The 27,520-nt window shown below is 49.0% G+C and overlaps 1 protein-coding gene and 1 non-coding gene across 8 annotated transcripts in view; one reads left to right on the top strand and one right to left on the bottom strand.

Moving 5' to 3' along the window:
- IQGAP3 (IQ motif containing GTPase activating protein 3) overlaps positions 1-11,448 on the top strand; it is a 45,877-nt gene extending 34,429 nt beyond the window's left edge. For 5 of the 7 annotated variants that reach the window (XM_035279330.3, XM_078355990.1, XM_008984604.5 and 2 more), the window contains exons 28-38: positions 1,179-1,263; positions 1,696-1,928; positions 2,283-2,415; positions 2,546-2,648; positions 3,287-3,413; positions 4,804-4,891; positions 6,033-6,245; positions 7,559-7,725; positions 8,031-8,132; positions 8,586-8,694; positions 9,982-11,448. In XM_035279330.3, coding sequence (XP_035135221.3) covers positions 1,179-1,263; positions 1,696-1,928; positions 2,283-2,415; positions 2,546-2,648; positions 3,287-3,413; positions 4,804-4,891; positions 6,033-6,245; positions 7,559-7,725; positions 8,031-8,132; positions 8,586-8,694; positions 9,982-10,095 — 1,474 coding nt within the window. In that variant the 3' untranslated portion in view covers positions 10,096-11,448. The remainder of the gene's footprint in view (positions 1-1,178; positions 1,264-1,695; positions 1,929-2,282; positions 2,416-2,545; positions 2,649-3,286; positions 3,414-4,803; positions 4,892-6,032; positions 6,246-7,558; positions 7,726-8,030; positions 8,133-8,585; positions 8,695-9,981) is intronic. The other 2 variants (XM_035279333.3, XM_078355992.1) reach the window with 2 other exon arrangements.
- Positions 7,208-7,307, bottom strand: LOC118149371 (small nucleolar RNA U13). The gene has a single exon (XR_004736751.1). It is a non-coding gene; the product is annotated as a small nucleolar RNA U13 (small nucleolar RNA).
- Positions 11,449-27,520: the final 16,072 nt, after the last annotated feature.

Here is a 27,520-nt window from a genome sequence, read left to right as displayed (position 1 = left end):
CTCTCTACTCCTGCGAAATCACCTTGTTTAGATTCCGCCTATGAGTGAGATCATGCAGTATTTGTCTGTGTTTGGCTTAACACGAACCTCTAGGTTCATCTATGTTGTCAAAAATGACAGGATTTCATTCTTTTTTTTTCCTCATTTTTCTTTATGTATTATTATTATTTTTGAGACAGGGTCTCACTCTGTTTGTTGCCCAGGCTGAAATGCCCAGGGCAAGATGAGGATGCTGGAAGGGGGAACCCACAGAGTTTATAACGCTGCTCCCCAAACCTGGAGAAGTGGCTTAAGAGTTTACAATTAGGAGTAAGAAAAGATTGGTCTAGGCTTAAGAAAGGAAAGTACACAACGAGCTGTGAACTTCTGTCTCTGGTACCCCAGCAGTGGAAATTGCTTTTAAAGGAATTTAGTTACATTGGTAGGAGGCAGATCTATAGTAGGAATAGGAATGATAATAAAGTCCAGCCTATTTGAATAGTACTCTGCCATGGTATGGTTCTTTCATGGACATAATTTCACTTAATCCTCAGAAAACCCTGTGAGAAGAGAGGGCAAGAACGACCATTCGCGTTTTCTAGACAAGGGACAGTCTTACAAAGGGGGAGGAAATAGGCTAAGATGATATCTCTGGTTGGTGGTGGAGTCAAAACTGGAGCTTCTTCTCCAGGCTCAGGCTCATTGATCCCCTCGGGGCCCTGCCTCTAGCCCAGACTAGGCCCCTCACAGCTGCTCTGTGATAAGCTGACAAGGTTGACTACCTTGGAGCCACCTGGGCTGTCCTAGGACAGGGTTTTGGCTGTGAGTGTCAGATACCCAAGCTTTAGGCTAACGCTGTCTCTGGGGGAATGGGGTATGGCTATGGTGATCAGGGGTGCTCTGCAGGGGAGACCAGAGACTCTCAAAGAAGAGGCTCTTGAGCCAGGTTGGAGGCTATGTGAGAGATTTAGTAAATGAAAGGGCCCTGGTCCTGACTACTGACACAGGCAGGAAGGGAGAAGGCCCAGAGGTGTCTGGAGGAAGGCAGCAGGGAGCTGGCTATGGATAGTGGAGTTGAGCTTCACTCTGGAGTGGCTGAGCCCAGGGAAGGAGAGAAAGCCAGGCACTTAAGCTCTGACCTCTGGCAGAGAGCCATGGGCAGAGGCACAGGCACCGTGCACCTATTTCTTTGTCCCCAGGTACGGGATGCGATATGTGGCCAAAGTCCTAAAGACAACTCTGGTAGAGAAATTCCCTGATGCCACAGAGAGCGAGGTCTATAAGGCAAGTGTGGTCTCCCTACCCCCACCTCCCAGTCCCTCCTGTGCTCTGCTGGTAGCTTTGATCCCCAGACTGAGACAAAAACACAGAGAATCCTATGCCATAAAAATCCAAGGAAGGAAATATGCTGCCCCCTATAAATGGAGCCTGGCTCACCAGCAGGGCTTCAGGTGGCAAGTGGGAAGGCAGCTGGGGCATAAGCAAACAGAGCGGGCAACACTGGGCTTCTTGTCAGGAGATCTGGGTTCACATCTCAGCTCTTGTTCAGGTTTGCTGTGTGGCCTTGAGCAAGTTGCCCACCTGCTCTGGGCCTGTTTTCTTTGAAGTAAGGGAGTTGGCCCAGGTATTTCTTCCAGCCAAGCAGGCTGGGAATGTGGGGCTGCAGCAGTCAAGGCGGCCCCCTGCCACTTCAGGGAGACTCTTCTCTGCCCTCAGGTGGTTGGGAACCTCCTGTATTACCGCTTCCTGAACCCAGCTGTGGTGGCTCCCGATGCCTTCGACATAGTGGCCATGGCAGCTGGTGGCGCCCTGACTGCCCCCCAGCGCCATGCCCTGGGGGCTGTGGCTCAGCTCCTGCAGCATGCTGCAGCCGGCAAGGCCTTCTCTGGGCAGAGCCAGCACCTGCGGGTCCTGAACGACTATCTGGAGGAAACACACCTCAAGTTCAGGTCTTGGATCCCTTTCCTTTCTGTCCCCTTCCTTCCCTCTTCTCATCTTCAACATCCCACTTCTTCCCTCCAGAATCCATGAGGACAGAGGCATAAATAGAGGAGAAGAGGGGAGTGAGTGGGGTGGAGGATAGGTGTTGGCAGGACTCCCCAGTGGAGAGAAAGGGAGACTATTAAGAGAGATTGGCTTGAGGGGTCATGGGATGGAGGTGGGGCAGGACAGAGGGCAGAAGCTGAGACTGGAGAGCCTGAATTGGCCTGAGCAGTCGCTGGAGAAGGCTGGGGAAATGATGGGGACAGAACATGTATGGGGTGCTGGCCCTCCCCACTCTCACATGCCCTCCCTCTGGACAGGAAGTTCATCCAGAGAGCCTGCCAGGTGCCAGAGCCAGAGGAGCGTTTTGCAGTAGATGAGTACTCAGACATGGTGGCTGTGGCCAAACCCGTGGTGTACATCACCGTGGGGGAGCTGGTCAACACGCACAAGGTGAGAGCTGTGATCTGCAGGGTGTTGGCCGGGTGGGTGGGGGTTTGGTAGCCCATGACGGGGTAGTAGGCTGGCCCACGGGGGAGCCTGGCTCAGACCCTGCACCTCCTTTTCTTCCTCCATCCTGCAGCTGCTGCTGGAACACCAGGACTGCATTGCCCCCGATCACCAAGACCCCCTGCATGAGCTCCTGGAAGACCTCGGGGAGCTGCCCACCATCCCTGACCTTATCGGTGTGTGCCCCCCTTGACAGCTGGGGCCAGCTGGGGGGCCTGCAGGGAGGGAGAGACAGGCAGGCCAACAGCAAATGGGTGTGTGCCCATGCAGTCTAGGTCTTGTGCCAGGGAGCTAGTTCCACACTCTCTCTCTCTGATCCTGACGTGGGCACAGGAACACAGATTGATGTGGAGAAGGTAGACAGTAGAGGGACCCATGATCATCATGTAAATAGCCAATTAAATGATGTGCAGGAGGCACAAGGATAAGGGTCTCATTAGGTCTGGCTGAGGAGGAGGGATTTCCGGACCATGGAATAGGAGGAAGCCGATTTACTGGGACGAAGGACAGAATGAAGATGGTGACTGGAGAGAGCCAGGAGCTGCAGGCTCAGGGGGCATGGCTCCTCTACCCTCAGAGCACCCAGGGCTGAGGGCGTAGGGGTGGCACAGCCCCAGTAACGCAAGGGTACTCTGGTTAACAGCCCTTCCATCAGTGCTAAGGGTTGCGGGCACAGGGTGGTTCCGCGGGCCAGTGTGGGAAAACTTCCTGGAAGAGGGGCACGTGGAGGGGCCGACTTAACGTGACCCCATTGGTGTGTGTGTGTGCGTGTGTGCGTGTGCCTGTCTCCCTCTCATTCCTCACCATGCCTCAGGGGACAGCATTGCTGCAGGTGGGCACACGGACCTGAGCAAACTAGAAGTGTCCCTGACACTGACCCACAAGTTTGAAGGACTAGAGGCAGACACCGATGACTCCAACACGCGTAGCCTGCTTCTGAGGTGGGTGACGCTGGCCTCTGCCCCTCCCTCCCTGAGCTCCCGAGCCCTGAGGCCCGTAACATAGCCTGACTCTGAGGGGCCCATTCCACCTCCTTCCTGGGCTCCGTTATCCTTCAGGAAGCTCTCCCTGAAGCCTACCTTTATTCCCCTCGCGGCAGCCTTGGCTCTTTTCCATCTGGCATCCTTAGCTTTTCGCTCTGTGTTGTACTGAAGGTAAAGGAATGGCAAAGATATTGGCAACAGCAGGTGTCTGCATAAGGTACTGTTTACCAAGTGCTTTTTTCTTTTTTAAGTACACACAAAGTCTCGCCATGTTGTCCAAGCTGGTCTCAAACTCCTGGCCTCAAAGCCATCCACCTGCCTCAGCCTCCCAAAGTGCTAGGATTACAGGCTTGAGCCACTGTGCCTGGCCCAAATGCGTTTTATATGCTATCATTTATTCTCAGGAAGCAGCTACGAGGTAGATGGTGGCTTCCCCTCTTCATAGTTGAGGAAAGACTCAGGAGTTACGTGATTTGTCCGAAGTTTCACAGCCAGTGGGTTGTAGAGCTCATGTTCTAATTCCACATTCTTTTTTTTTTTTGAGATGGAATCTCACTCTGTTGCCCAGGCTGGAGTGCCGTGACTCTCAGCTCACTGCAACCTCCACCTTCTGTGCTCAAGCAATTCTCCTACCTCAGCCTCCCGAGTAGCTGGGAGTACAGGCTCCTGCCACCATGCCTGGCTAATTTTTGTATTTTTAGTAGAGATGGGATTTCACCATGTTGGCCAGCCTGGTTCTGAACCTCTGACATCAAGTGGTTTGCCTGCCCAGCCCAAAGTGCTGGGATTGCAGGTGTGAGCTACCACACCCGCATAATTCCACATTCTTGTTAAGTGTGATGGTTAGGAGATAGGCCTGAGCTTTTTCTTCCCCAATTCTGCAAAAGTGAGAAGGGCTGGGCTGCTCATCTGGGCAGACGAGGAGCCAAAGTACAAGCTCAAGCTCCCTGCCAACAAGGGAACCCCTTCCACCCGTTAATTCACTCATAACCAGTGAGCCGAGTATCATCTTTGTCCTGCCATCCAAGGGCTGAGAGCAGGGTTGGGCTAGGGTTGAACACAGTCAGAGCACCACCAACAGTGATGGGTGTCAGATGCATTGAGAGCCAGGGAGAAGTGATGGCTGGGCAGGGAGGACATGTGTGCTCAGCTGAAGGACTCAAAGGAAGATAGTTTGTGTGAAGGGTATTCTAGGCAACGTCATCCCCCATCCCTCGCGCTCTCTCCTTACCTCCTAGCAGCCATGCTATAGAGCAGGGTCCACTCACTCTCAGACCTCTGGCCAGTCCCATGTCCAGGCCCTGCCCTTGCCCCTCACCTTTCCTCCATCCCTGCCCTCCTTGTGTAGCACCAAGCAGCTGTTGGTGGATATCATACAGTTCCATCCTGGGGACACCCTCAAGGAGATCCTGTCCTCCTCAGCTTCCAGAGAGCAGGTGCGTGGCCGGGCCAGCCCCCAGGTTCTGTCTCATTCTTCCCCGCCTCACCCCACCTGCACCGCTGCTTCCCTCCTCTGAACTCACCCACAGAAGCAGATACCTGTGTTCACCAGTAATGAGTACTCTGGAGGCCTACCGGGTGAGGGGCACAGCCTTAGCTTTGGGAAGCCTCAGGCTGCAGAGTCATGGGGCCCCACCCATCTCCCTCCTGCACACGCTGAATCCAGCACCAACACTAGGGCCATGGGGGGCGCTGAGAGGCGATCTGGGAAGGCTCCCCTGGAAAGCCTGCACTCAGAAAAGAGTGGTCTACTAGAAGGCCTAGAGGCAGAAGGTGGTAGACCCGGGGCCAGGGGCAGGTTGGGCCAGCTGGAGTGAAGACTGAACCCAGGTCTTCCCAGAGAAAAGGTGGGGATGGCCACTAGAGGGATATATCAAAACAGAACAGAAGGGGAAATGCCTCAAACACCCTGTGCTGTCACAAAGGTCCATTGTTGTGAAGTCACTGCGGGTGTCTGTTCGGAGTCCTTTATGCTTCAGCTTCAGTTTGGCTTTCCTTTGGGCCACCCCTCCCCTGTGGTGATCCATGAGGCCCTCCCATGTGTGACACCGTGTGTTATGATGTTATACCTTTATTGTCTTCCTAAGCTATGCCCTGCCCAGCCATACCCTGAAGAGGCTGGGCTCTGGGGCACATTCTTTTTTTTTTTTTTTTCTTTTTTGAGACAGAGTTTTGCTCTTGTTATCCGGGCTGGAGTGCAATGGCGCGATCTCGGCTCACTGCAACCGCCGCCTCCTGGGTTCAGGCAATTCTCCTGCCTCAGCCTCCAAAGCAGCTGGGATTACAGGCATGCGCCACTATGCCCAGCTAATTTTTTGTATTTTTAGTAGAGACCGGGTTTCACCATGTTGACCAGGATGGTCTCGATCTCTTGACCTTGTGATCCACCTGCCTCGGCCTCCCAAAGTGCTGGGATTACAGGCTTGAGCCACCACGCCCGGCTCTGGGGCACATTCTTAATGACACCCAGAAAAATGTTCAGGCCTCCCTTGGTTTTTGGTGCCCTTGGGGCCTTCCCTGGTGTGGGGACAGAAAGGTAGGGTCTGGTAGACCCCTCCAGCATCTCTGTGTCCCCAGGAAGCAGCCCATAAGCAGCTGATGAGCCAACGCCAGGCCTGTGCAGCCCAGACCCCGGAGCCACTGCGACGACACCGCTCGCTGACAGCTCACTCCCTCCTGCCACTGGCAGAGAAGCAGCGGCGCGTCCTGCGGAACCTGCGCCGACTTGAAGGCCTGGGGTTGGTCAGCGCCAGCAATGGCTACCAGGGGCTAGTGGATGACCTGGCCAAGGTAACAACCTGGGCCTGGGCTCTGTGTGCCCATGTGTATGTGCGTGCATGTACATGTTGATCCATAGTGTTGGCAGGCCCCTCCCTGATGAGTGCCCACCCAAAATTGTCACCAGCCAGGGGAAGGCTCAGGGTCATCTTTGAAGGAAAGATTTTTTTTTTTTTTTTTTTGAGATGGAGTCTTGCTCTGTCCCCAGGCTGGAGTGCAGTGTCGCAATCTCGGTTCACTGCAACCTCCGCCTCCTGGCTTCAAGCGATTCTTCTGGCTCAGCCTCTCGAGTAGCTGGGACCACAGGCGCGTGCCACCATGCCCAGCTAATTTTTGTATTTTTTTAGTAGAAACGGGATTTCACCATGTTGGCCAGGATGGTCTCCATCTCTTGACCTTGTGATCCGCCCACCTCAGCCTCCCAAAATGCTGGGATTATAGGCGTGAGCCACCACACCCGGCCAATTTTTTTTTTTTTTAATCGAGACAGTCTTGCTCTGTCACCCAGGCTGGAGTGCAGTGGTGCAATCTTGGCTGACTGCAACCTTCACCTCCCGGGTTCAAGCGATTCTACTGCCTCAGCCTCCCAAGTAGCTGGGATTACAGGTGCCCACCACCATGCCTCGCTAATTTTTGTATTTTTAATAGAGACAGGGTTTAACCATATTGGCCTGACTGGTTTCAAACTTCTGATCTCAGGGTCTTCCCACCTTGGCCTCCCCAAATGCTGGGATTGCAGGTGTGAGCCACTGCACCTGGCTGCCAGATGTTTGTATTTTTAGTAGAGATAGGGTTTTACCGTGTTGGCCAGGCTGGTCTCAAACTCCTGACCTCAAATAATCTGTCTGCCTTGGGCTACCTACAAAGTGCTGGGATTACAGGTGTGAATCACCACACCTGCCCTGAAGGAAAGATCTTGAAATTAGGGAGGAGGTGTTCTTGCAACTCTCTCTCTCTCTCTCTTTTTTTTTCCACATTAGCCAGGTAACCTGCCCAGATCAGAACATTTGATGGTCGCAGACCTCACACATGAGTGTGAAAACCCAATCCTTTGCTTAAGACCTACAAAAGTATCCTTGCAACTTTCTTGTACTAAAAAACAAAGAGCGTTGAAACCAGTTAGTGTTCAATGGGAAGAGGCCCTGAGGACATGCTTTGAGGATTTGAGATACCATCCTTGAGATTGTCCTTCTAGGAAAACAGCATTGAAGCCTGCTCTTCTGAAGAGCCTCCCAGTGTATAGTTCTTGGGCCTGTGGCTCTCCTGCCCTAAGGCTCTCCTGCCAGGAAGGACCACTCATCCTTCCCACTGTTCCCCAACCTCAGGACATCCGAAGCCAGCACAGACACAGGCACAGGCGGAAAGCGGAGCTGGTGAAGCTTCAGGCCACATTACGGGGCCTGAGCACTAAGACCACCTTCTATGAGGAGCAGGGGGACTACTACAGCCAGTACATCCGGGCCTGCCTGGACCACCTGGCTCCTGACTCCAAGTAGGTGCTGCTTTCCTGCACTCAGAAGGTTATGTGTGACTTCTCACCTCGGCCCATGTCACCTTTGCCCCACCATCTCCCAGCTTTAAAAGGGGAATCTCACCCAGCACAGCACAGTTCCTTCCTAAGTCTGGTCTTTGAGCCTCACTTACAAAGTCCTGGGCTCAAGTGCAATCCCCCTCCTCTGTCTTCCATCAGTGAGAAGTCTTCCTCGGGGTCTCATTTCCTTTCCAACCACAGGGAATGAGTGTCTTTGGTGGTAAAGAGTTTGTGGGATGAATTCTCTGGGGCCTTCTTTTAATCAGGAGTTCTGGGAAGGGGAAGAAACAGCCTTCTCTTCATTACACTGCTGCTCAGCTCCTGGAAAAGGGTGTCTTGGTGGAAATTGAAGATCTTCCCGCCTCTCAGTAGGTTTCTTTGGAGGGCAGGATGTCAGCCCCTTCCTGTCCTCTCACCTGGGGGTGGAACTCTGGGCTGGACACCGGGTGGAAGGGAAGGAGGAGCATGGTCCCGGCCTTGGAGGAGCTGCTAGAATGATGGTGGAGACAGAGCATGCCCAGACAGAATGTGAAGGACCATGGAATGGTCTAGCACAATTCTAGGTGCCCTGAGGCAGAGAGTACTGGGAAAGCTTTGGAGAGGTGAGAACAGCTGGATAGGGCAGGGCAGGTAAAGACATGGTGTCGGGAGCAGAAGTAAAACTGGGAGGAGACAGCCAGCTGGGCCCTCTGGAGTGACAGAGGGGAAAGCTGGCTCCGGATGACACTGCTGCCCAGGATGAGGAGCAGTGGGTGCAAGAATGTGGCCGTAGCCCTGGAAAGAGGCAGTGGGTTTCCTGTTTTGAATGTGGTTCCTGACAGCTTCAGAAACGTCATCTTTGACATCACCCCGGGAGATGAGGCAGGAAAGTTTGAAGTAAATGCCAAGTTCCTGGGTGTGGACATGGAGCGATTCCAGCTTCACTATCAGGTGAGAGGACAGTTCCATGAACCTGCAAGACACCTGCTGGACTTTAGATGCTGGCCTGAAGAGAACAGTGGCCTCACTGCCCTAGTCCTCAGATGACACCAGCTCAGCTCTTCAGTATCTTCTCTTCCTGAAGAGAAGGGTGAGGGTCTGTGCAGCCCAAGGCCCGCTTTCCCCATACCCTGACACCCCACTACCAAGCATCAGGGAGACTGGAGTAGGCCGCTGGTGTCAGAAGCAGGATTAATATTTGAAACCCTATCACATGTCAGGGACTTTACATGTTACCTCCTTTAATCCTCTCCGCAGCTCTGAAGTATTATCCCTATTTTACAGGCTCTGCGGCGAAAAGGTTAAGAAGCTGGCCTAAGTCATAGGCCAGTGTGTGTGTGTGTGTGTGTGTGTGTGTTTTTGAGATGAAGTCTTGCTCTGTCGCCCAGGCTGGAGTGCCGTGGCATGATCTCGGCTCACTGCAACCTCCACCTCCCAGATTCAAGCGATTATTCTTCCTCAGCCTCCTGAGTAGCTGGGATTACAGGCATGCACCACCATGCCCAGTTAATTTTTTAAAATTATTTTTAGTAGAGACGGGGTTTCACCATGTTGGTCAGGCTGGTCTCAAACTCCTGACCTTGTGATCTGCCCACCTCAGCCTCCCAAAGTGCTGGGACTACAGGTGTGAGCCACCACACCCAGCCGAGCAGTGGTTTCAAATCTTTTTGCTCTGGTGTTTTGTCTTTTGAATAAGAAAAACTATTTCAGCCGGGCACGGTGACTCACGCCTGTAATCCCAGCACTTGGGGAGGCCAAGGTGGGCAGATCACCTGAAGTCAGGAATTCAAGACCAGCCTGGCCAATATGGTGAAATCTGTCTCTACTAAAAATACAAAAATTAGCCAAGCATGGTGGCGGGTGCCTGTAGTCCCAGCTAATTGGGAGGCTTAGGCAGAAGAATCACTGGAACCCAGGAGACGGAGGTTGCAGTGAGCTGAGATCACGCCACTGCACTCCAGCCTGGACAACAGAGCATGACTCCATCTCAAAAAAAAGAAAGATAGAAAGAAAAGAAAAATGATTTCAAGCCCTGGTTCTGCTTGGATTGACATTGAAAAAGTCACCGTACCTCTCTTGCCTCAGTTTCTTCATTTGCGAAGTGGGTTCAGCGGCCTGCTTCAGTGGCCAGTGCCACTGGTGACTGCAGAAGCCCCATGATGTGAGTGTTTTGTACACTGTCTGGCTAGACCACATTCAGAATCCCTTAAACTCCCCTCCCTGCCTCTTCCCTCCTAGGACCTCCTGCAGCTCCAGTATGAGGGTGTGGCTGTCATGAAACTTTTCAACAAGGCCAAAGTCAATGTCAACCTTCTCATCTTCCTCCTCAACAAGAAGTTTTTGCGGAAGTGACAGAGGCAAAGGGTGCTACCCAAGCCCCTCTTGCCTCACTGGATGCTTTCCTTAACACTAACTCACCACTGCGCTTCTCTGCAGACACCTAGAGCTCAGGACTGGGCCAGGCCCAGGGATTCTCACCCCTTCCCCAGCTGGGAGGAGCTTGCCTGCCTGGCCACAGTGTATCTTCTAATTGGCCAAAGTGGGCCTTGCCTAGAGTCCAGCTGTGTCGCTTTTATCATGCATGATAAACCCCTGGCTTTCCTGCCAGATGGTAGAGCATGGGCCTTGGCCTAGGAAGGCCACTACTCTTGTATCTGCTACTGCCCTCCCATGGTCACCCCAATCTTACTCCAGCGGCTTGATGTCCCCACTGCCTTCCTTCTCTCTACACTCCCACAAAGCCAGGGCCAGGCTCCCCATCCCTACCTCCCACTGCATTAGCAGCGGGTGCTCCCTGCCTGCCTGAGTCTGGGCAGCTCTGCTGCTGTGATCTGCGTACCCTCCAACCCAGGCAGGGACTGAGGGTATGCAGTGTGCATTAATGCCCACGTGGCATTGCAGCACTGTTGGCCCCCTGGCAGCATGGGCAACATGACCTTCCATTAACCTCAAGCCTCGTTCTCGTTCGTAGTGTTTTATATGTGGGTCACTAGGGTATTTATTCTCTCTCCCATCCCTACACTCTGGATCATTGTGCAGCCTTAATCAGGGTTTTAATTCTTTGATTTTTTTGAGCTCAAAGAGAGAGTTCTCATTTTTCCTATTCAAACTAATATCCATACCAGTGGGTTGTTGTTGGAAACTGAGTTTCGCTCTCGTTGCCCAGGTTGGAGTGCAGTGGCGCAATCTTGGCTCACCACAACTTCCGCCTCCCAGGTTCAAGGGATTCTCCTGCCTCAGCCTCCCGAGTAGCTGGGATTACAGGCATGCGCCACCACGTCCAGCTAATTTTGTAGTTTTAGTAGAGGTGGGGTTTCTCTATGTTGGTCAGGCTAGTCTCGAACTCCTGACCTCAGGTGATCTCCCCGCCTCGTCCTCCCAAAGTGCTGGGATTACAGGCATGAGCCACTGTGCCCGGCCCATGCCAGTGTTTTATACCTTGGATTTAAAGTCAGTTTAGGTTGGGGCAACAGAGTTCTCACTCATATTTAAGATCTCCTTATTTCAGCTCCACAAGATCAAAGAGGAGTCGAGTCTTTCCCTTCTCTCTTACCTTCAGGATTCTCATGCCTTGCAGCTGACTCTTCCAGGCAATTTCCATAGATCTGCAGTCCTGCCTCTGTCACAGTCTCTGTTGTCCCCATATCTACCCAACTTCCTGTACTGTTGCCCTTCTGATGTTAATAAAAGCAGCTGTTACTCCCACATCTGTTAACCCTTATTTCATTTTCTGTGGAGCCGGCCTCCAAGTTCTGGAGCACATCTTCCCTGAGAGAGCTGGGGAATCCTTCCTGCAGCCTCCCCCAGCCCTCTGCCTGCCTCCTGTGTGGGTCCACTCTGCCTGCCTGAGCTCGTAAAAGCTTAATGAGATGTGGCATTTATTCTCTCTTCCCTCCCCCAGGGGACAGAGAGGAGGAAGGAATGCTTAGGTTTCAATTCTGTTTTTATCGGCCACTCTGAAGACTAAAGCTGAGAGGAGAAGCCAGTCTGACTTCTACCCTACCCGTTTCACACACGGTACCAGCAGGTTCTTTTCCTGAGCCTTGGGTAGTGATACCCACCAAGGCTCTTAAGCTTTAACCTCTTAGGTATTGTAGATTCTACACTCTGATCAAAATCTCCTTTCTAAGAGGAAAGCCCCCTCCTCTCCTCCTTGCTTTCAGAAAGTAGGGAGGGAAGTCTGCTGGGGAGGAGACAGTACAGACACTTGCCCTGACATCTGAACTCCCAGGCAGCCCCTGTTGGGGACACACCTTTGCCTGGTGCAGCCTGCCTCCCTCCATTCCATTCCATTCTGTCACTCAGGATCTGTCTTGCTGTCACATCCAATCTTAGTCACAGCCTCTCCCCCCCCTTAACATGTCACAGCAAAGACTTCAAGTACTGCCTTGCTCTGGGTGACAGTGACATTTACCAGTAGATCCAAGTTTCTACATGTGATCAGTCATGATTAAAAATCTCACACTCACCAAATGGCTGCCACTCTCCCCCACAATCACATGATCTCAGCCACATATACCACATATAGAAATGTCACAATAGCTACAGTTATTGAGAGCCTATTGTGGGCTGGGATATTTACATACATTTGCTCCTCACAACAACCCTGCAAAGGTGGTTGTGGGCACCATCTTGGTTTAACATGATGAAACAGACTCAGAGAGTTGGATCTGATAACTGACCAAGACTACTCAGCTGGAAAGGAGCAGAACAGGGCTTCAAACTCAGGCCCATCTACTCACAGAAGAAATGTACATTCCCTTGCATTTTTCTCTTCTCTGAGAGAAACATTTTTGCTTCCTTAACCTCCCCTTTCATGACACTCTCAAGTTCCTCCCACACTCCACTCTGCTGTGTGTCCCTGATAAACTCGAGCTCATCAGTGTCCTTGCTAACCTTAGGGGCCCAATCTGAGATACAGTCTCTTAGCTCCTATGGATGCAACTTTATCAGTGTAACCTCTGTGGAGGACAATTTGGGAACATCAAAAATGTAAGTGCTTCTTAGACAAAGTGGCAAAAAAAAAAAATTAAGTGCAGGGTGCCAAGATAATTCAACAGAGAAAGTCTTTTCAACAAATGGTGTCAGGACAACTGGAAATCCACATGCAAAAGGGGGAAGTTGGACCCCTACCCCACACCATATACACAAATAAACTCAAAATGGATCACAGACCTAACTGTAAGAGATAAAACTCTAAAACTTTTTAAAAAGGCCAGGCATGGTGGCTCACGCCTGTAATCCCAGCACTGTGGAAGGCCAAAATGGGAGATTGCTTGAGCCCAGGGAGTTCAAGACCAGCCTGGGCAACATAGTGAGACTCTAATCTCTTAAATATGTATTTTAGGCCGGGCGTGGTGGTTCATGCCTGTAATCCCAGCACTTTGGGAGGCTGATGTGGATGAGGTCAGGAGTTTGAGACCAGCCTGACCAACGTGGAGAACCTCATCTCTACTAAAAATACAAAATTAGCTGGGCGTGGCAACGCATGCCTGTAATCCCAGCTAAACAGGAGGCTGAGGCAGGAGAATCGCTTGAACCTGGAAGGCAGAGGTTGCAGTAAGCCAAGACTGCACCACGGCACTCCAGCCTGGGCAGCAAGAGCGAAACTCCATCTCAAATAAATAAATAATAAATTATATATATATATATATATATATATATATATATATATATAAAATTTAAATAAGCCAGGCACGGTGGATCACACCTGTAATCCCAGCAATCTGGGAGGCCAAAGCAGGCAGATCGCTTGAGGTCAGGAGTTGGAGATCAGCCTGACCAACATGACAAAACCCTGTCTCTACTAAAAATACAAAAATTAGCCAGGTGTTGTAGTGGGCACCTGTAATCCCAGCTACTTGGAGGCCAAGGCGGGAGAATTGCTTGAACCCAGGAGGCAGAGGTTGCAGTGAGCTGAGATTGTGCCACTGCACTCCAGCCTGGGCAACAGAGCAAGACTCCATTTTGAAAAATAAAAATAAAATTTTTTTTTTAAATTAAAAAACCCACCAAGTGGGAGAGAGTAGTTGCTAATCATATATGTGATAAGGGGTTTATATCCGGACTATATAAATAACTCATAACAATAAAAAGACAACCCAATTAAGAAATAGGCAAAGGATTGGAATACACATTTCTCCTAAAACAACGTATACAAATGGCCTTTTTTCTTTTGAAAGCAAGTTTCACTCTGTCACCCACGCTGGAGTGCAATGGCGTGATCACGGCTTGCTGAAGCCTTAACCTCCCGGGGCTCAGGTGATCTCCCATCTCAGCCTCCCAAGTAGCTGGGACTACAGGCCTGTGCCACCATGCCTGGCTAATTTTTGTGTTTTTTGTAGAGACAAAGTATTCACCATGCTGCCCAGGCTAGTCTTGAACTCCTGGACTCAAGTGATTCGCTCACATTAGCCTCCTGAAGTACTGGGATTGCAGGCCTGGGCCACTGTGCCCAGCCATCACTAGCCATTAGAGAAATGCAAATCAGGCTGGGCGTGGTGGCTCATGCCTATAATCCCAGCACTTTGGGAGGCTGAGTCAGCAGGTGGATCACGATGTCAAGAGATTGAGACCATCCTGGTCAACAAGGTGAAACCCTGTCTCTACTAAAAATACAAAAATTAGCTGGGCATGGTGGTGCGCGCCTGTAGTCCCAGCTACTCAGGAGGCTGAGGCAGAGGAATTGCTTGAACCCAGAAGGCGGAGGTTGCGGTGAGCCGAGATCACGCCATTGCACTCCAGTCTGGGTAACAACAGCAAAACTCCATCTCAAAAAAAAAAAAGAAATGCAAATCAAAATCACTGTAAGATCCCATTTTACTCCCATTAGGATGGCTAAAATAAAGCAGACACGATGACCAGTGTTGGTGAGGAGAAATAACAACTCTCATACATTGCCGGAAGGGTTAAATGGTGGAGCCACTTTGATAAACAATTGGCAACTGCTCAAAATGGTAAACACGGAGACATCGTGTGACCCAACAATTCCACTCCTACATATATACCCAAGAAAACTGAAAGCATATGTCCACACAAAAACCCGCACAGGAATATCTACAGCAGCGCTGTTCATAACAGCTAAAAAATGGAAGCGATTCAAATGGCCATCAACTGATGAGTGGATAAACTAAGGTAGTATCTCCACGCAATGGACTATTATTCACCCATCAAAAGGAATGACGTACTGACACATGCAACAACTGCTAAGTGAAAGAAGCCAGACACAAAATGCCACATATTGTATTTTTGTTGGTGGTGGTGTTTTTTTTGTTTGTTTGTTTGTTTGTTTGAGACAGAGTTTTCTCGTTACTCAGGCTGGAGTGCAATGGCACGATCTCGGCTCACCACAACCTCTGCCTCCTGGGTTCAGGCAATTCTCCTGCCTCAGCCTCCTGAGTAGCTGGGATTACAGGCACGCGCCACCGTGCCCAGCTAATTTTTTGTATTTTTAGTAGAGACGGGGTTTCACCATGTTGACCAGGATGGTCTCGATCTCTTGACCTCATGATCCACCCGCCTCGGCCTCCCAACGTGCTGGGATTACAGGCGTGAGCCCCCGCGCCGGGCCTGGGCGTTCTTTTATGGATGATGAAAGTGTTCTGTAATTAGTGGTGATAGATGCACAACTCTGAGTATAATAAAAATCACACAATGATGTATTTAAAAGGGTGAATTGTATGATCTGTGAATTAAGTTTCAATAATGTTTGTTTTTCTTAATATAACTACCCATACCCAGCAAGGGCTTTTTCCTTTGGATGTACCTGGATATGTGGGCAAAGAGTTCTGGAGCATTTGTTGCAGTATTGTTTGTAACGGCAATAAAATCAGTAGGCAGCCACACAATGGAACATTATGCAGTCAATAAAAATTATCAGCTGGAAGCTGGATATGTGGATCATGCCTGTAATCCCAGCACTTGGGAGGTCAAGGCCAGAGGATAGCTTAAACTCAGGAGTTCAAGACCAGCCTAGGAAGGCTGGGCACTGTGACTCAGGCCTGTAATATCAGCGCTTTGGGAGGCCAAGGCAAGAGAATCATCTGAGGTCAGGAGTTCAAGCCAGGCATGGTGACATGTGCCTGTGAACCCAACTACTTGGGAGGCTGAGGCAGGAGAATTTCTTGAACCTGGGAGGCAGAGGTTGCAACAAGCCAAGACTGTGCCACTGCACTCCACCCTGTTGACAGAGCAAGACTCCGACTCGAAAAAAAAAAGAGGACGGGCACGGTGGCTCAGGCCTGTAATCCCAGCACTTTGGGAGGCCGAGGCGGGTGGATCACCTGAGGTCCAGAGTTTGAAACCAGCCTGACCAACATGGAGAAACCCCATCTCTACTGAAAATACAAAATTAGCTGGGCATAGTGGCCTATGCCTGTAATCCCAGCTACTTGGGAGGCTGAGGCAGGAGAATTACTTGAATCCAGTAGGTGGAGGTTGCGGTGAGCCAAGATTGTGTCATTGAGCTCCAGCCTGGGCAACAAGAGAGTAACTCATCTCAAAAAAAAAAAAAAAAGTAGTCCCATCTACATGGGAGGCTGAGGTGGGAGGATCGCTTGAGCTCAGGAATTCTGGGCTGTAGTCTGCTATGCTGATCAGGTGTCTGCACTAAGTTCGGCATCAATATGGTGACCTCCCTGGAGCGGGGGACCACCAGGCTGCCTAAGGAGGGGTGAACCGACCAAGGTCAGAAATGGAGCAGGTCAAATCTCCTGTGCTGATCAGTAATGGGATCGCACCTGTTAATAGCCACTGCACTCCAGCTAACCAGGGCAACATAATGAGACCCCATCCCTAAAAAAACAAACAAACAAACAAAACAAAAACAAAAAGACCAGCCTGGGCAACACAGTGAGACCCTGTCTCTTAAAAAATGAGGGTGTGGTGGCTCATACCTGTAATCCCAGCACTTTGGGAGGCCAAGGAGGGTGGATCACAAGGTCAGGAGTTCGAGACCAGCCTGACCAACATAGTGAAGCCCTGTCTCTGCTAAAAATACAAAAAAATTAGCCAGGCGTGGTGGCGGGTGCCTATAATCCCAGCTACTTGGGAGGCTGAGGCAGGAGAATTGCTTCAACCTAGAAGGTGGGGGTTGCAGTGAGCTGAGCTCTCACCATTGCACTCCAGCCTGGATGACAGAGGGGGACTCCATCTCAAAAAAAAGGGCCGGGCACAGTGGCTCAAGCCTGTAATCCCAGCACTTTGGGAGGCCGAGGCGGGTGGATCACGAGGTCAAGAGATCGAGACCATCCTGGTCAACATGGTGAAACCCCGTCTCTACTAAAAATACAAAAAATTAGCTGGGCACGGTGGCGCGTCCCTGTAATCCCAGCTACTCAGGAGACTGAGGCAGGAGAATTGCCTGAACCCAGGAGGCAGAGGTTGCGGTGAGCCGAGATCCCGCCATTGCACTCCAGTCTGGGTAACAAGAGCGAAGCTCCGTCTCAAAAAAAAAAGAAAAGAAAAGAAAAAAAGAGGTGGATCTGTGTGTGCCAATGTGGAAAGCTGTCATTTTGGACTGATACACAAGAAGCTTGACAGTGGTCACTTTTGGACAGTAGAGATGAGGGAAAGGCTCTTCTTGTACTATAAATACAATAAGCTTATATTGCTCTTTAAACAAAAATAGAGATGGGATCTCCCTGTGTTGCCCAGATGTGAGCAGCATGGCAGAGTGGCATACCACTTGTTCTAGAGTGTTACTGACTCACAGCTGGATACATGCAATAATTGAGAGCAAGCATTTAGACGCTTATAGGAACTGCCAGTAATTTTCCATCTGAATGTAATAATTTTAAAAATTGAGGCCTGTGTTTTATAGGTCTTTTAAATTTCAGTTTTCTAGTAACTAGTTGTCCTGTATTTCACAAAAATATTACTCCATAAAAGATTGGAGGCCGGGCGCGGTTGCTCAAGCCTGTAATCCCAGCACTTTGGGAGGTGGGTGGATCACGAGGTCAAGAGATCGAGACCATCCTGGTCAACATGGTGAAACCCCGTCTCTACTAAAAATACAAAAAATTAGCTGGGCACGGTGGCGCGTGCCTGTAATCCCAGCTACTCAGGAGGCTGAGGCAGGAGAATTGCCTGAACCCAGGAGGCGGAGGTTGCGGTGAGCCGAGATCACGCCATTGCACTCCAGCCTGGGTAACAAGAGCGAAACTCCGTCTCCAAAAAAAAAAGATTGGAAAAATTTTAAAATGCATTCTTCACTACAGACAGTTTGAGAACTGTTGTAGAGGCATACTTCAATAACGTGATATAAGAATGCATTAGCTCTGTTGAGTCAAACTAGAGACTTATATAGCACTATAATTTGTCAATTTACAATAAAAATAAATAACAGGACTTGAGAGTAGCTGAGAGCATATTGTAGATGCAATTTTAGATTCTGCTTTATTCACTCAGCCATGAAAAATATTTTCCTCTGTCTTTAAAATTTCTTCAAAAATATTAATGCCTATAATATTGCCCATATGTACTTAATATTTCTACAAGATTGAATTGTTTTACATTATCACTAGTATAAGTAATTATGTAATGGATATCTTTGTAGATAAAATCTTTGTTGCATTTCTTTCTTTTTTTTTAGACAGGGTCCCACTCTGTCGCCCAGGCTGGAGGGAGTGACGTGATCACAGCTCACTGCCACCTCCAACTCCTGGGGTCAAGGGATCCTCTCACTTCAGCCACCTGAGTAGCTGGGACTACAGGTATTTACCACTATGCCCAGCTAATGTTTAATTGTTTTTTTAAGACAGGGTATTCACCATGTTGCTCGAACTGGTCTCGAACTCCTGGGCTCAAGTGATCTTCCCACCTCAGCCTCCCAAAATGCTGGGATTACAAGCATGAGCCACTGCACCTGGCTCTCTACTACATTTCTAATTAACTCCTGAGAATAGAACACTAGAACAGAAGGTAGTTCAAAGAGTATACACTTCTTTAAAAAAGTATAGGTTTTTGGCTGGGTGCAGGCTCACACCTGTAACCCCAGCACTTTGGGAGGCTGCAGTGGGCGGATCACGAGGTCAGGAATTTGAGACAAGCCTTGTGAATATGGTGAAACCCTGTCTCAACTAAAAATACAAAAATTAGCCGGCATGGTAGTGCACACCTGTAATCCTAGCTACTTGGGAGGCTGAGGGGGGAGAATCAGTTGAACCCGGGAGGCAGAGTTTGCAGTGAGCTGAGATTGTGCCATTGCACTCTAGCCTGGGCAACACAGCAAGACTCCATCTCAAAAAAAAAAATTATAGGTTTTTTTTCCTAATTATAATACATATTTATTGTGGGAAATTTAGAAAATATATTTTTAAAGGGTAAAAATAACTCATGATGCCATAACAAGTGGTGACCACTTGTAACATTTTCTTCCAATTATATTTATAATTAGAACCATGCTATGCATCTTCTTTTATAACCTGCTTTTTCCATTTATCATTATAAACTTTTTCCCATATTAAATGGGATACAACATAATCTACTTAATGCATTCACTATGAAGTAAGTAGATTGTTTAAGTTTTAGTATAATAATGCTGTATTGGCCAGGCGCAATGGCTCACGCCTGTAATCCCAACACTTCGGGAGGCCGAGGCAGGGGGATCACTTGAGGCCAGGAGTTTGAGACCAGCTTGAAACCCCACCTCTACTAAAAATACAAAAATTAGCTGTGCCCAGTGACATGCATCTGTAGTCCCAGCTACTAGGGAGGCTGAGGCAGGAGAATTGCTTGAACCTGGGAGATGGAGGTTGCAGTGAGCCAAGATCACGCCACTGCACTCCAGCCTGGGGACCGAGTGAGACTCCATCTCAAAAAAATAAAATAAGTAAAATAATGCTGTATTGGAATATATGTCTAGATGAGAAGTGGCTCAGTCAGAGTGTATGCATTTTATAAAGGATCTTTTTACATGTGGCCTAACACCCTAAAGAAAATCTGTGCCAATTAACAGAAAGAAAGAAGGGACAGAAAGTGAGAGAAAATGGTCCACACTACTGGGGCCAGTACTCCAGAGTCAAGAAAGAAGCCCAGGCCAACTTAGCTGCAAATTTACACAAATCTGTGTCTCCTGGGGCTTATGAAACCTCTCAGTTGCCTTTCCACTAGGGTAGCATAAGAGGGCCCCTGTCTCCGCAAGAAACATGGACATTTAAAAAATATGTGTTGTCGAATACAATTTGGTAACCAGTATTGGATCCTGGCACAGAAGAAAAGGGGACATTAATAGAAAACTGGTGAAATTTAATAAATTCTGGAGTTTATTTAATAGTAATATGTTCATAGCGGTTTCCGAGTTTCAGAAATGTACCACAGTAATGTGAGGTGTTAAGCTGAGGGTAGACTCAGTGAGGAGTACACAGGAACTCACTGTATTATCTTAGCAACTTTTCCATAAATCTAAAATTTAGTACAAAATTTACAGTTTTGTTTAAAAAATGTATTGCACCTTCTGGCCGCTGCTCTTGAAAAAAAAAATGTATTACACCAATGTATAGTCCCACTAAAAATGCGTGGGAGTGTTAGTGTAACCACACCCTTGCCAGCAGCAAAGATTTTTTTTTAATCTAATCCTTCAACAACTATTTATTAAGTGCCCTCTGTGTGCCAGACACTGCCCTAGGTACTTGGAATTCATCCCTGAGCAAAGCAGACATAGATCAATGACCCAGTGGAGCTGACGCTGCAGCAGAAGAAGACAGACACTCTAGTATGTTAGAAGAAACAAGTGACTTGTGGACGGGCATGGTGGCTCACACCTGTAATCCCAGAACTTGGGAAGCCAAGGTGGACAGATTGCTTAAGGTCAGGAGTTCGAGACCAGCCAGGCCAATATGGTGAAATCCCATCTCTACCAAAAACGCAAACATTATCCGGGTGTGGTGGCGTGTGCCTGTAATTCCAGCTACTCTGGAGCCTGAGGCAGGAGAATCACTTGAACCTGGGAAGCAGAGGTTGCTGTGAGCCGAGATCATGCCACTACACTCCAGCCTGGGTGACAGAACAAGACTCTGTCTCAAAAAACAAAAAAGAAGGAATAAGTGCCTTGGAAAAAGGAAAAACAGGGTAAGGGACATCAGAAGTGGAGGAGAAGAGTGGGTTGCAATTTTAAGTAGGGTGATCAGGAGGGGCTTCCTTGAGAAGACAACATCTCACTGGGCGCTGTGGCTCATGCCTGTAATCCTAGCACTTTGGGAGGCTGAGGTGGGTGGATCACCTGAGGTCAGGAGTTCAAGACCAGCCTGGCCATCATGGTGAAACCCCGTCTTTAAAAAAAAAGAGAGAAGGCAACATCTCACAGTGACTTGAAGGAGGTGAAAGATGAGCTACGTGTGAATGCCTGGAGACAAGTTCTAAAAAGTAAGGTGGAAGAACACATCTGATACAGCCTTGCAGGCTGTAACAAGTTGTGGCAGAGACCACCAAACACTCACCAAAAACCCCATTTTCTCTGCTGCATTTCCCAATCCCCTTGCAGTTAGGCAGAACTATATGACTGGTGAAAGCTAACTGGAAGTACAGTGTGCCGTTTCCATGCTGAGGCAATAAAAATCCCCTATGTGTCCAGGCACAGTGGCTCACACCTCTAATCCCAACACTTTGGGAGGCTGAGGTGGGAGGATTGCCTGAGCCCAGGAGTTTGAGACCAGCCTGGGCCACTCAGCAAGACCCCATTACATTTTTTTTTTTTTTTTTCGAAACAGGATCTCAGTCTGTTGCCCAGGCTAGAGTGCAGTTGTGTGATCAGGACTCGCTGCAGCCTCAACCTCCTGGGCCCAAGCAGTCCTCCCACCTCAGCCTCCCAAGTGACTAGGATCATAGGCATGTGTCACCACACTCAGATAATTTTTTTTTTTTTTTTTTTTTGGTAAAGACGGGGTCTCCCTATGTTGGCCAGGTTGGTCTCAAAGTCCTGGACTCAAGGGATCCCCCTACCTCGGCCTCCCAAAGTGCTGGGATTACAGGCATGAGCCACCACACCCAGGCCTTTTTTAAGAAAAATAAAAATTTGGCCAGCACAGTGGCTCATGCCTATAATCCCAGCACTTTGGGAGACTGAGGTGGGTAAATCACCTGAGGTCAGAAGTTCGAGACCAGCATGGCCAACACGGTGAAACCCCATCGCTACTAAAAACACAAAAATTATCCAGGCATGGTGGTGCGCGCCTGTAATCCCAGCTACTCAGGGAGGCTAAGGCAGGAAACCAGGGGATGGAGGTTGAAACCAGGGAATGGAGGTTGCAGTAAGCTGAGATCAGCCCATTGCACTCCGGCCTGGGCAGCAAGAGCAAAACTTTGTTTTAAAATTAAAATTAAAGGCCGGTCGCGGTGGCTCACGCCTGTAATCCCAGCACTTTGGGAGGCCAAGGCAGGCAGATCACGAGGTCAGGACATCAAGAACATCCTGGCCAACATGGTGAAATCCCGTCTTTACTAAAATTACAAAAAAATTAGCTGGGCATGGTGGCGCGCGCCTGTAATCCCAGCTACTCCGGAGGCTGAGACAGGAGAATTGCTTGAACCCGGGAGGCGGAGGTTGCAGTGAGCCGAGGTCGCGTCACTGCACTCCAGCCTGGCACCTGGTGACGGAGTGACACTGTCTCAAAAAAAAAAAAAATTACAATTAAAATAAAAAATATAAAAATCCCATATGTGATTCTCTGATCTTTCTTTCCCAGATGTGGCATCTGTGCTCCAGATGGTGCAGCTAGAAGATGGTAGAGCCTCCATCAGCCTGGGTCCCTGAGTGACTGAGTGGAGCAGAGCCTCCCCTACGAACCTGAGTGTGACATGTGTCATGGGCTGTCACCGGCTGGTAGCAACCTGGAAAGAAAGACAGCCACTATCTATCACTGAGACTTATTACGTTAAGCTACTGAGAACTGGGGGACGGTTACCGCTATAGCAAAGAAGGGCTGGACTTTTTTACTTCCTGTAAACTGAGTCACCTGTTACTTTGAAGAAGGGGAAGTGTCACTGATTAGTTTTAATTTATTTGATAATTAGTGAATGCAGCAGGTATTATTTTTCTTTCTTTCTTTTCATTTGATTGATTGATTGATTGAGGTGAAGTTTTGCTCTGTTGCCCAGGCTGGAATGCAGTGGCACAATCTTGGCTCACTGCAACCTCTGCCTCCGGGGTTCGAGTGATTCTCCTGCCTCAGCCTCCTGAGTAGATGGGACTACAGTTGTGTGCCACCATGCCCAGCTACTTTTTGTATTTCTAGTAGAGCCAGGTGTCACCACGTCAGCCAGGCTGGTCTCGAACTCCTGATCACAAATGATCCATGATCCACCCCCCTTGGCCTCCCAAAGTGCTGGGATTACAGGTGTAAACCACTGCTCCCAATCCAGCAGGTTTTATTTCCTAAAATGGCCATAAGAAAACCTCAGCTTCTTCATGTTCTTCTTACAGGGGTATTATCCCTCATCCCATTGAGAGGTGGCATCCATGGTCCCTCCCTTTGAATTTTGGAAGGCCTCTAACTACAGTGAGAGTGAGGTTACGTGACTTACAACTTCCACCTGGTCCTGGCCTGGCGTGGTGGCTCACGCCTGTAATCCCAGCACTTTGGGAGGCCGAGGCAGGTGGATCGCCAGGTCAAGAGGTCGAGACCATCCTGGCCAACATGGTGAAACCCTGTCTGTACTAAAAATACAAAAATTCGCCAGGCGTTTGGCACGCGCCTGCAGTCCCAGCTACTTGGGAGGCTGAGGCGGAAGAATCGCTTGAACCCAGGAGGCGGAGGTTGCAGTGAGCTGAGACTGCACCACTGCACTCCAACCTGGTGACAGAGCAAGACTCCATCTCAAAAAAATAAAATAAAATAAATAAAAAATAAAAAACAACTTCCACCTGGTCCTATGGGCCATTTGCTGTGGGAACCCAGCTGCCATACCGTGAGGAAGTTGAGGCCACCTGGAGAAGTCAGCATCTATGTGATGTTCCTGTTGACCTTCCCAGCTAAGATCCTAGCTGACAACCAGACACACAAGGAAGCCTTTGAGATGACTCCAGCTGCTGTCTGCAACCACAGGAGAGACCTGTCAGGTGACAACTGCCTAGTTTAGCCCAGTAGAGCCCAGGACCATAAGAATAATGAAAGAATGTTGTTCGAAGCTTCCAAGTTTTAAGGTGGTCTGTGACATAGCAATAGATACATGGAAGAGTTGGTCTGGACATTTCCCACTGCTTTAATCTCATATATTCAAGTCTTTTTGCACCAATGAGCCACCTTCTTGCAAGTCTGCCTTTTCTCTTTCCACACAAAAGTGCCAAACAGCACAGGGCAATGGATGGAGCTACCAGCGATATCTCTCCAAGCTGACTCAGATTTACTAACAAGATTTTCGGGGTATAGCTGTTCCATTAACACACAGTAGGCATTCAATGACTATCAGTTAAGTGGATGCGTAATGCTGGCCACGTTCCTGCATCTTTTTAAAAAGATAATCAACCTAATGAAATGCTTTCATAAAATTCAGATGCATTATGCAACACTCCTCAGAAATACCAATCTATTAAACCCTTTTATTATAAAAAGCCTACAGCAAATTTATTCTTTTCTGAGTTGCCGTTTCATTAAACAAATAAAATAATGTATATATCATCTCAATATAAAAGGCCCAAGTCATATGTACAAAAGTAAGGTAAAATATATCTGCATCTTCCCGAGGAACAAACCTTGTTGATAATTTGGTATAGATCCCGGCAGGCCTCCCTTCTATACATTTGCCCTCGTATATATGCTCATACTGTGGCAGAATGTATTTTCCAAATATGGCCACGACATTTCCCATTTCACGAGCTCTTCCAAAACCCTGAAATTTGGAGCCTCCCCATGAGGTAGAAGGCTCTGTCCTCTACACTGGAACATGGGCAGGCCTCTGTGACTGCCTCCACTAATATATGACAGCGATGCTGGGTGACACCCAAGGCTAGGTCATGAAAAGCAATATTGATTCCCCTTGGCTCTCTATCTCAGGATAATGCCTTCAGAGCCCTAGTCCTCCTTGTAAGAAGGCTGGCTACCCTGAAGCCCTCGTGCTGGAGAGACCAGAGAGAGAAAGAGACTGTAGCTGTTCTGGATGCCACCTGCTTGAGTGTTCCCAGCCTCTGTGGCAGACATGCAAAGACTTTGAGAACCCTGATCCAAGCCCTGTCAGACTGCAGCAGCATGAGACCCCAAGGGAAAATCACCTGGCGGAGCCCAGTCAGTCCCCAAAACCAAAAGCAGTAACTGCTGTTTTAAGCCACTGAGTGTTGATAGTTGATGAATACACATATACCTCTTCATGCTTATTTACATAAGTAGCCTAGACTATAGATTGCACTGAGAATTGCTTTTTGCTTTTTTCTTATTTATTTATTTATTTACTTTGAGACACAGTCTCACTTTGTCACCCAGGCTGCAATGCAATGATGTGATCTCGGCTCACTGCAACCTCTGCTTCCCGGGTTTAAGTGAGTCTTCTGCCTCAGCCTCCTGAGTAGCTGGGATTACAGGCACCTGCCACCATGCCCGGCTAATTTTTGCATTTTTAGTAGAGACAGGGTTTCACCATGTTGGTCAGGCTGGTCTCGAACTCCTAATCTCAGGTGATCCACCAGCCTTGACCTCCCAAATTGCTGGGATTACAGGCGTGAGCCACCATGCCTGGCCCGAGACTTGCTTTTTTCACTAAACAATTTGTCTCTGGGACCATTCCGTCAGTGGGCCTAGATCCAGTTCATGCCTCGTAAGGCTGAGCAGCATTCCATAGCGCAGATGTTCCATAACATAGTACAGATGATTTTCAAACATCTTTGGCTGTGGCCCCACACTTCAAAGGAAAGTTTAGTTGGAAGCCCACTGTGTAAAATAAATGAACGAAGCCATGGGGCAAAGGGGGCAGAACCCTGCCTCACACAGTGCCCCTCCGCTCCTCTCCTGGAGAAAGAGGTTTCCGAAGGAACTCTGAGCTTTCCATGGCACCTTTAACATTACTCACCTACTTATGGAGTTCAAGAACAGGTTATGGGCTGGGCACAGTGGCTCACGCCTATAATCCCAGCACTTTGGGAGGCCAAGGTGGGTGAATCACTAGGTCAGGAGTTTGAGACTAGCCTGGTCAACGTGGTAAAACCCCACTTCTACTAAAAATACAAAAATTAGCCGGACATGGTGGTACATGCCTGTAATTCCAGCTACTCAGGAGGCTGAGGCAGGAGAATTGCCTGAACCCAGAGACGGAGGTTGCAGTGAGCTAAGATCATGCCACTGCACTCCAGCCTGAGCGACAGAGCAGAACTCTGTCTCCAAAAATAAAAGAAAAGAACAGGTTACGCAGTGCATCTCAGTCTTGAACGTACATTTGAATCACCTATGCCTCTTGTTAAAGTACAAACTGTGATTCGCAGGTCCGGAGTGGAGTAGGATCCTTTGCCATTCTGACAACCTCCCCGGTGATGACCATTCTCACTGGAGTAGTCAGGGGTTAATTAGTAAACCCCAACTTGCTCCTGATGGCCCCTCTTTTTTTCTCTAACCTTCCACAACAGTCGTGGGGATGAAATCCCAGAGTTTTGAAAATATCTTTTCCCCTCTTAAAGATTAGAACCTCCTATTTCTGTCTATAGTCGTTTGACACCTCTTATCCAGAATTCCTCACACACCAGGGACAATGCCACCAAACCATCTGGGCAAGCTCCCTCGGTGAACTTCACAGGGTGGAGATAGGAAGTCACTGAACGAGTGCGGCTGTGGGTTTGATTCTCACATTTTCAGAACTCCAGTTGTCTTATTTCCACTTTAAACATCTGTCTTGGAGAGAAATGGGAAGGAAATAGGAGTTGGGAGTTCAATTCACTCTGTCATCTGTCACCATTACCTGCTCCAGCAGAGATCCCTTTTTTGGTTTTTCTTGATACTCTTGCTCCAAAAATGACTCCCCTCCCCCAGTGCCCTCCTCCCACCTCCCACCTTGACAGACGCAGAGAGAGAAAGGGCCTTTTGCTATCCTTTGCCTATTCCACAAGCCTCTGTGGGCTTCCTGATTCTATACCTTCCTGATTTTTTTTTTTTTTTTTTTTTTGAGACAGAGTTTTGCTCTTGTTACCCAGGCTGGAGTGCAATGGCGCCATCTCGGCTCACCGCAACCTCCGCCTCCTGGGTTCAGGCAATTCTCCTGCCTCAGCCTCCTGAGTAGCTGGGACTACAGGCACACGCCACCATGCCCAGCTAATTTTTTGTATTTTTAGTAGAGACGGGGTTTCACCATGTTGACCAGGATGGTCTCGATCTCTTGACCTCGTGATCCACCCGCCTCGGCCTCCCAAAGTGCTGGGATTACAGGCGTGAGCCACCACGCCCAGCCTACCTTCTTGATTCTATCTGATTTGCACCCTCTTGAATTTGCTCTTGGTTACCTCTTCCTCTTTCTGTGGAGGATGGAAGGAGAGGTGCCATCCGTTGCTGCAAGGCAATGAAGTACATTGTACATAGTTTACATGATCTACAGTAATGTTGGCAGCACTTCACAAACATTGCTGTCATACCATCTCTGAGAAAACTGAGAAAGGGTGAGTGACTCGCCCAAGATCACACAGCCGTAAATGACTGAGCTGGGGCTGAATCTCAGGTCTGTTTGACCCAATCTTCTCTCCCAACCTTCTCTAAATCTGAGCACTTAAGAGGTCCCTGGGTGACTGGATCTTTCTGTGCCCTCTTCTGTCTCAGTAGCACTTTCAACATTGAGTTAGGGAGGGTATTATCCCAACTGTACTCTATGGGTT

The sequence above is a fragment of the Callithrix jacchus genome, chromosome 18 (assembly GCF_049354715.1).
Source record: "Callithrix jacchus isolate 240 chromosome 18, calJac240_pri, whole genome shotgun sequence".
NCBI lineage: Eukaryota > Metazoa > Chordata > Mammalia > Primates > Cebidae > Callithrix > Callithrix jacchus.
Note: the sequence above shows the minus strand (reverse complement) of the source record. Positions and strands in the feature narration are given on the sequence as shown.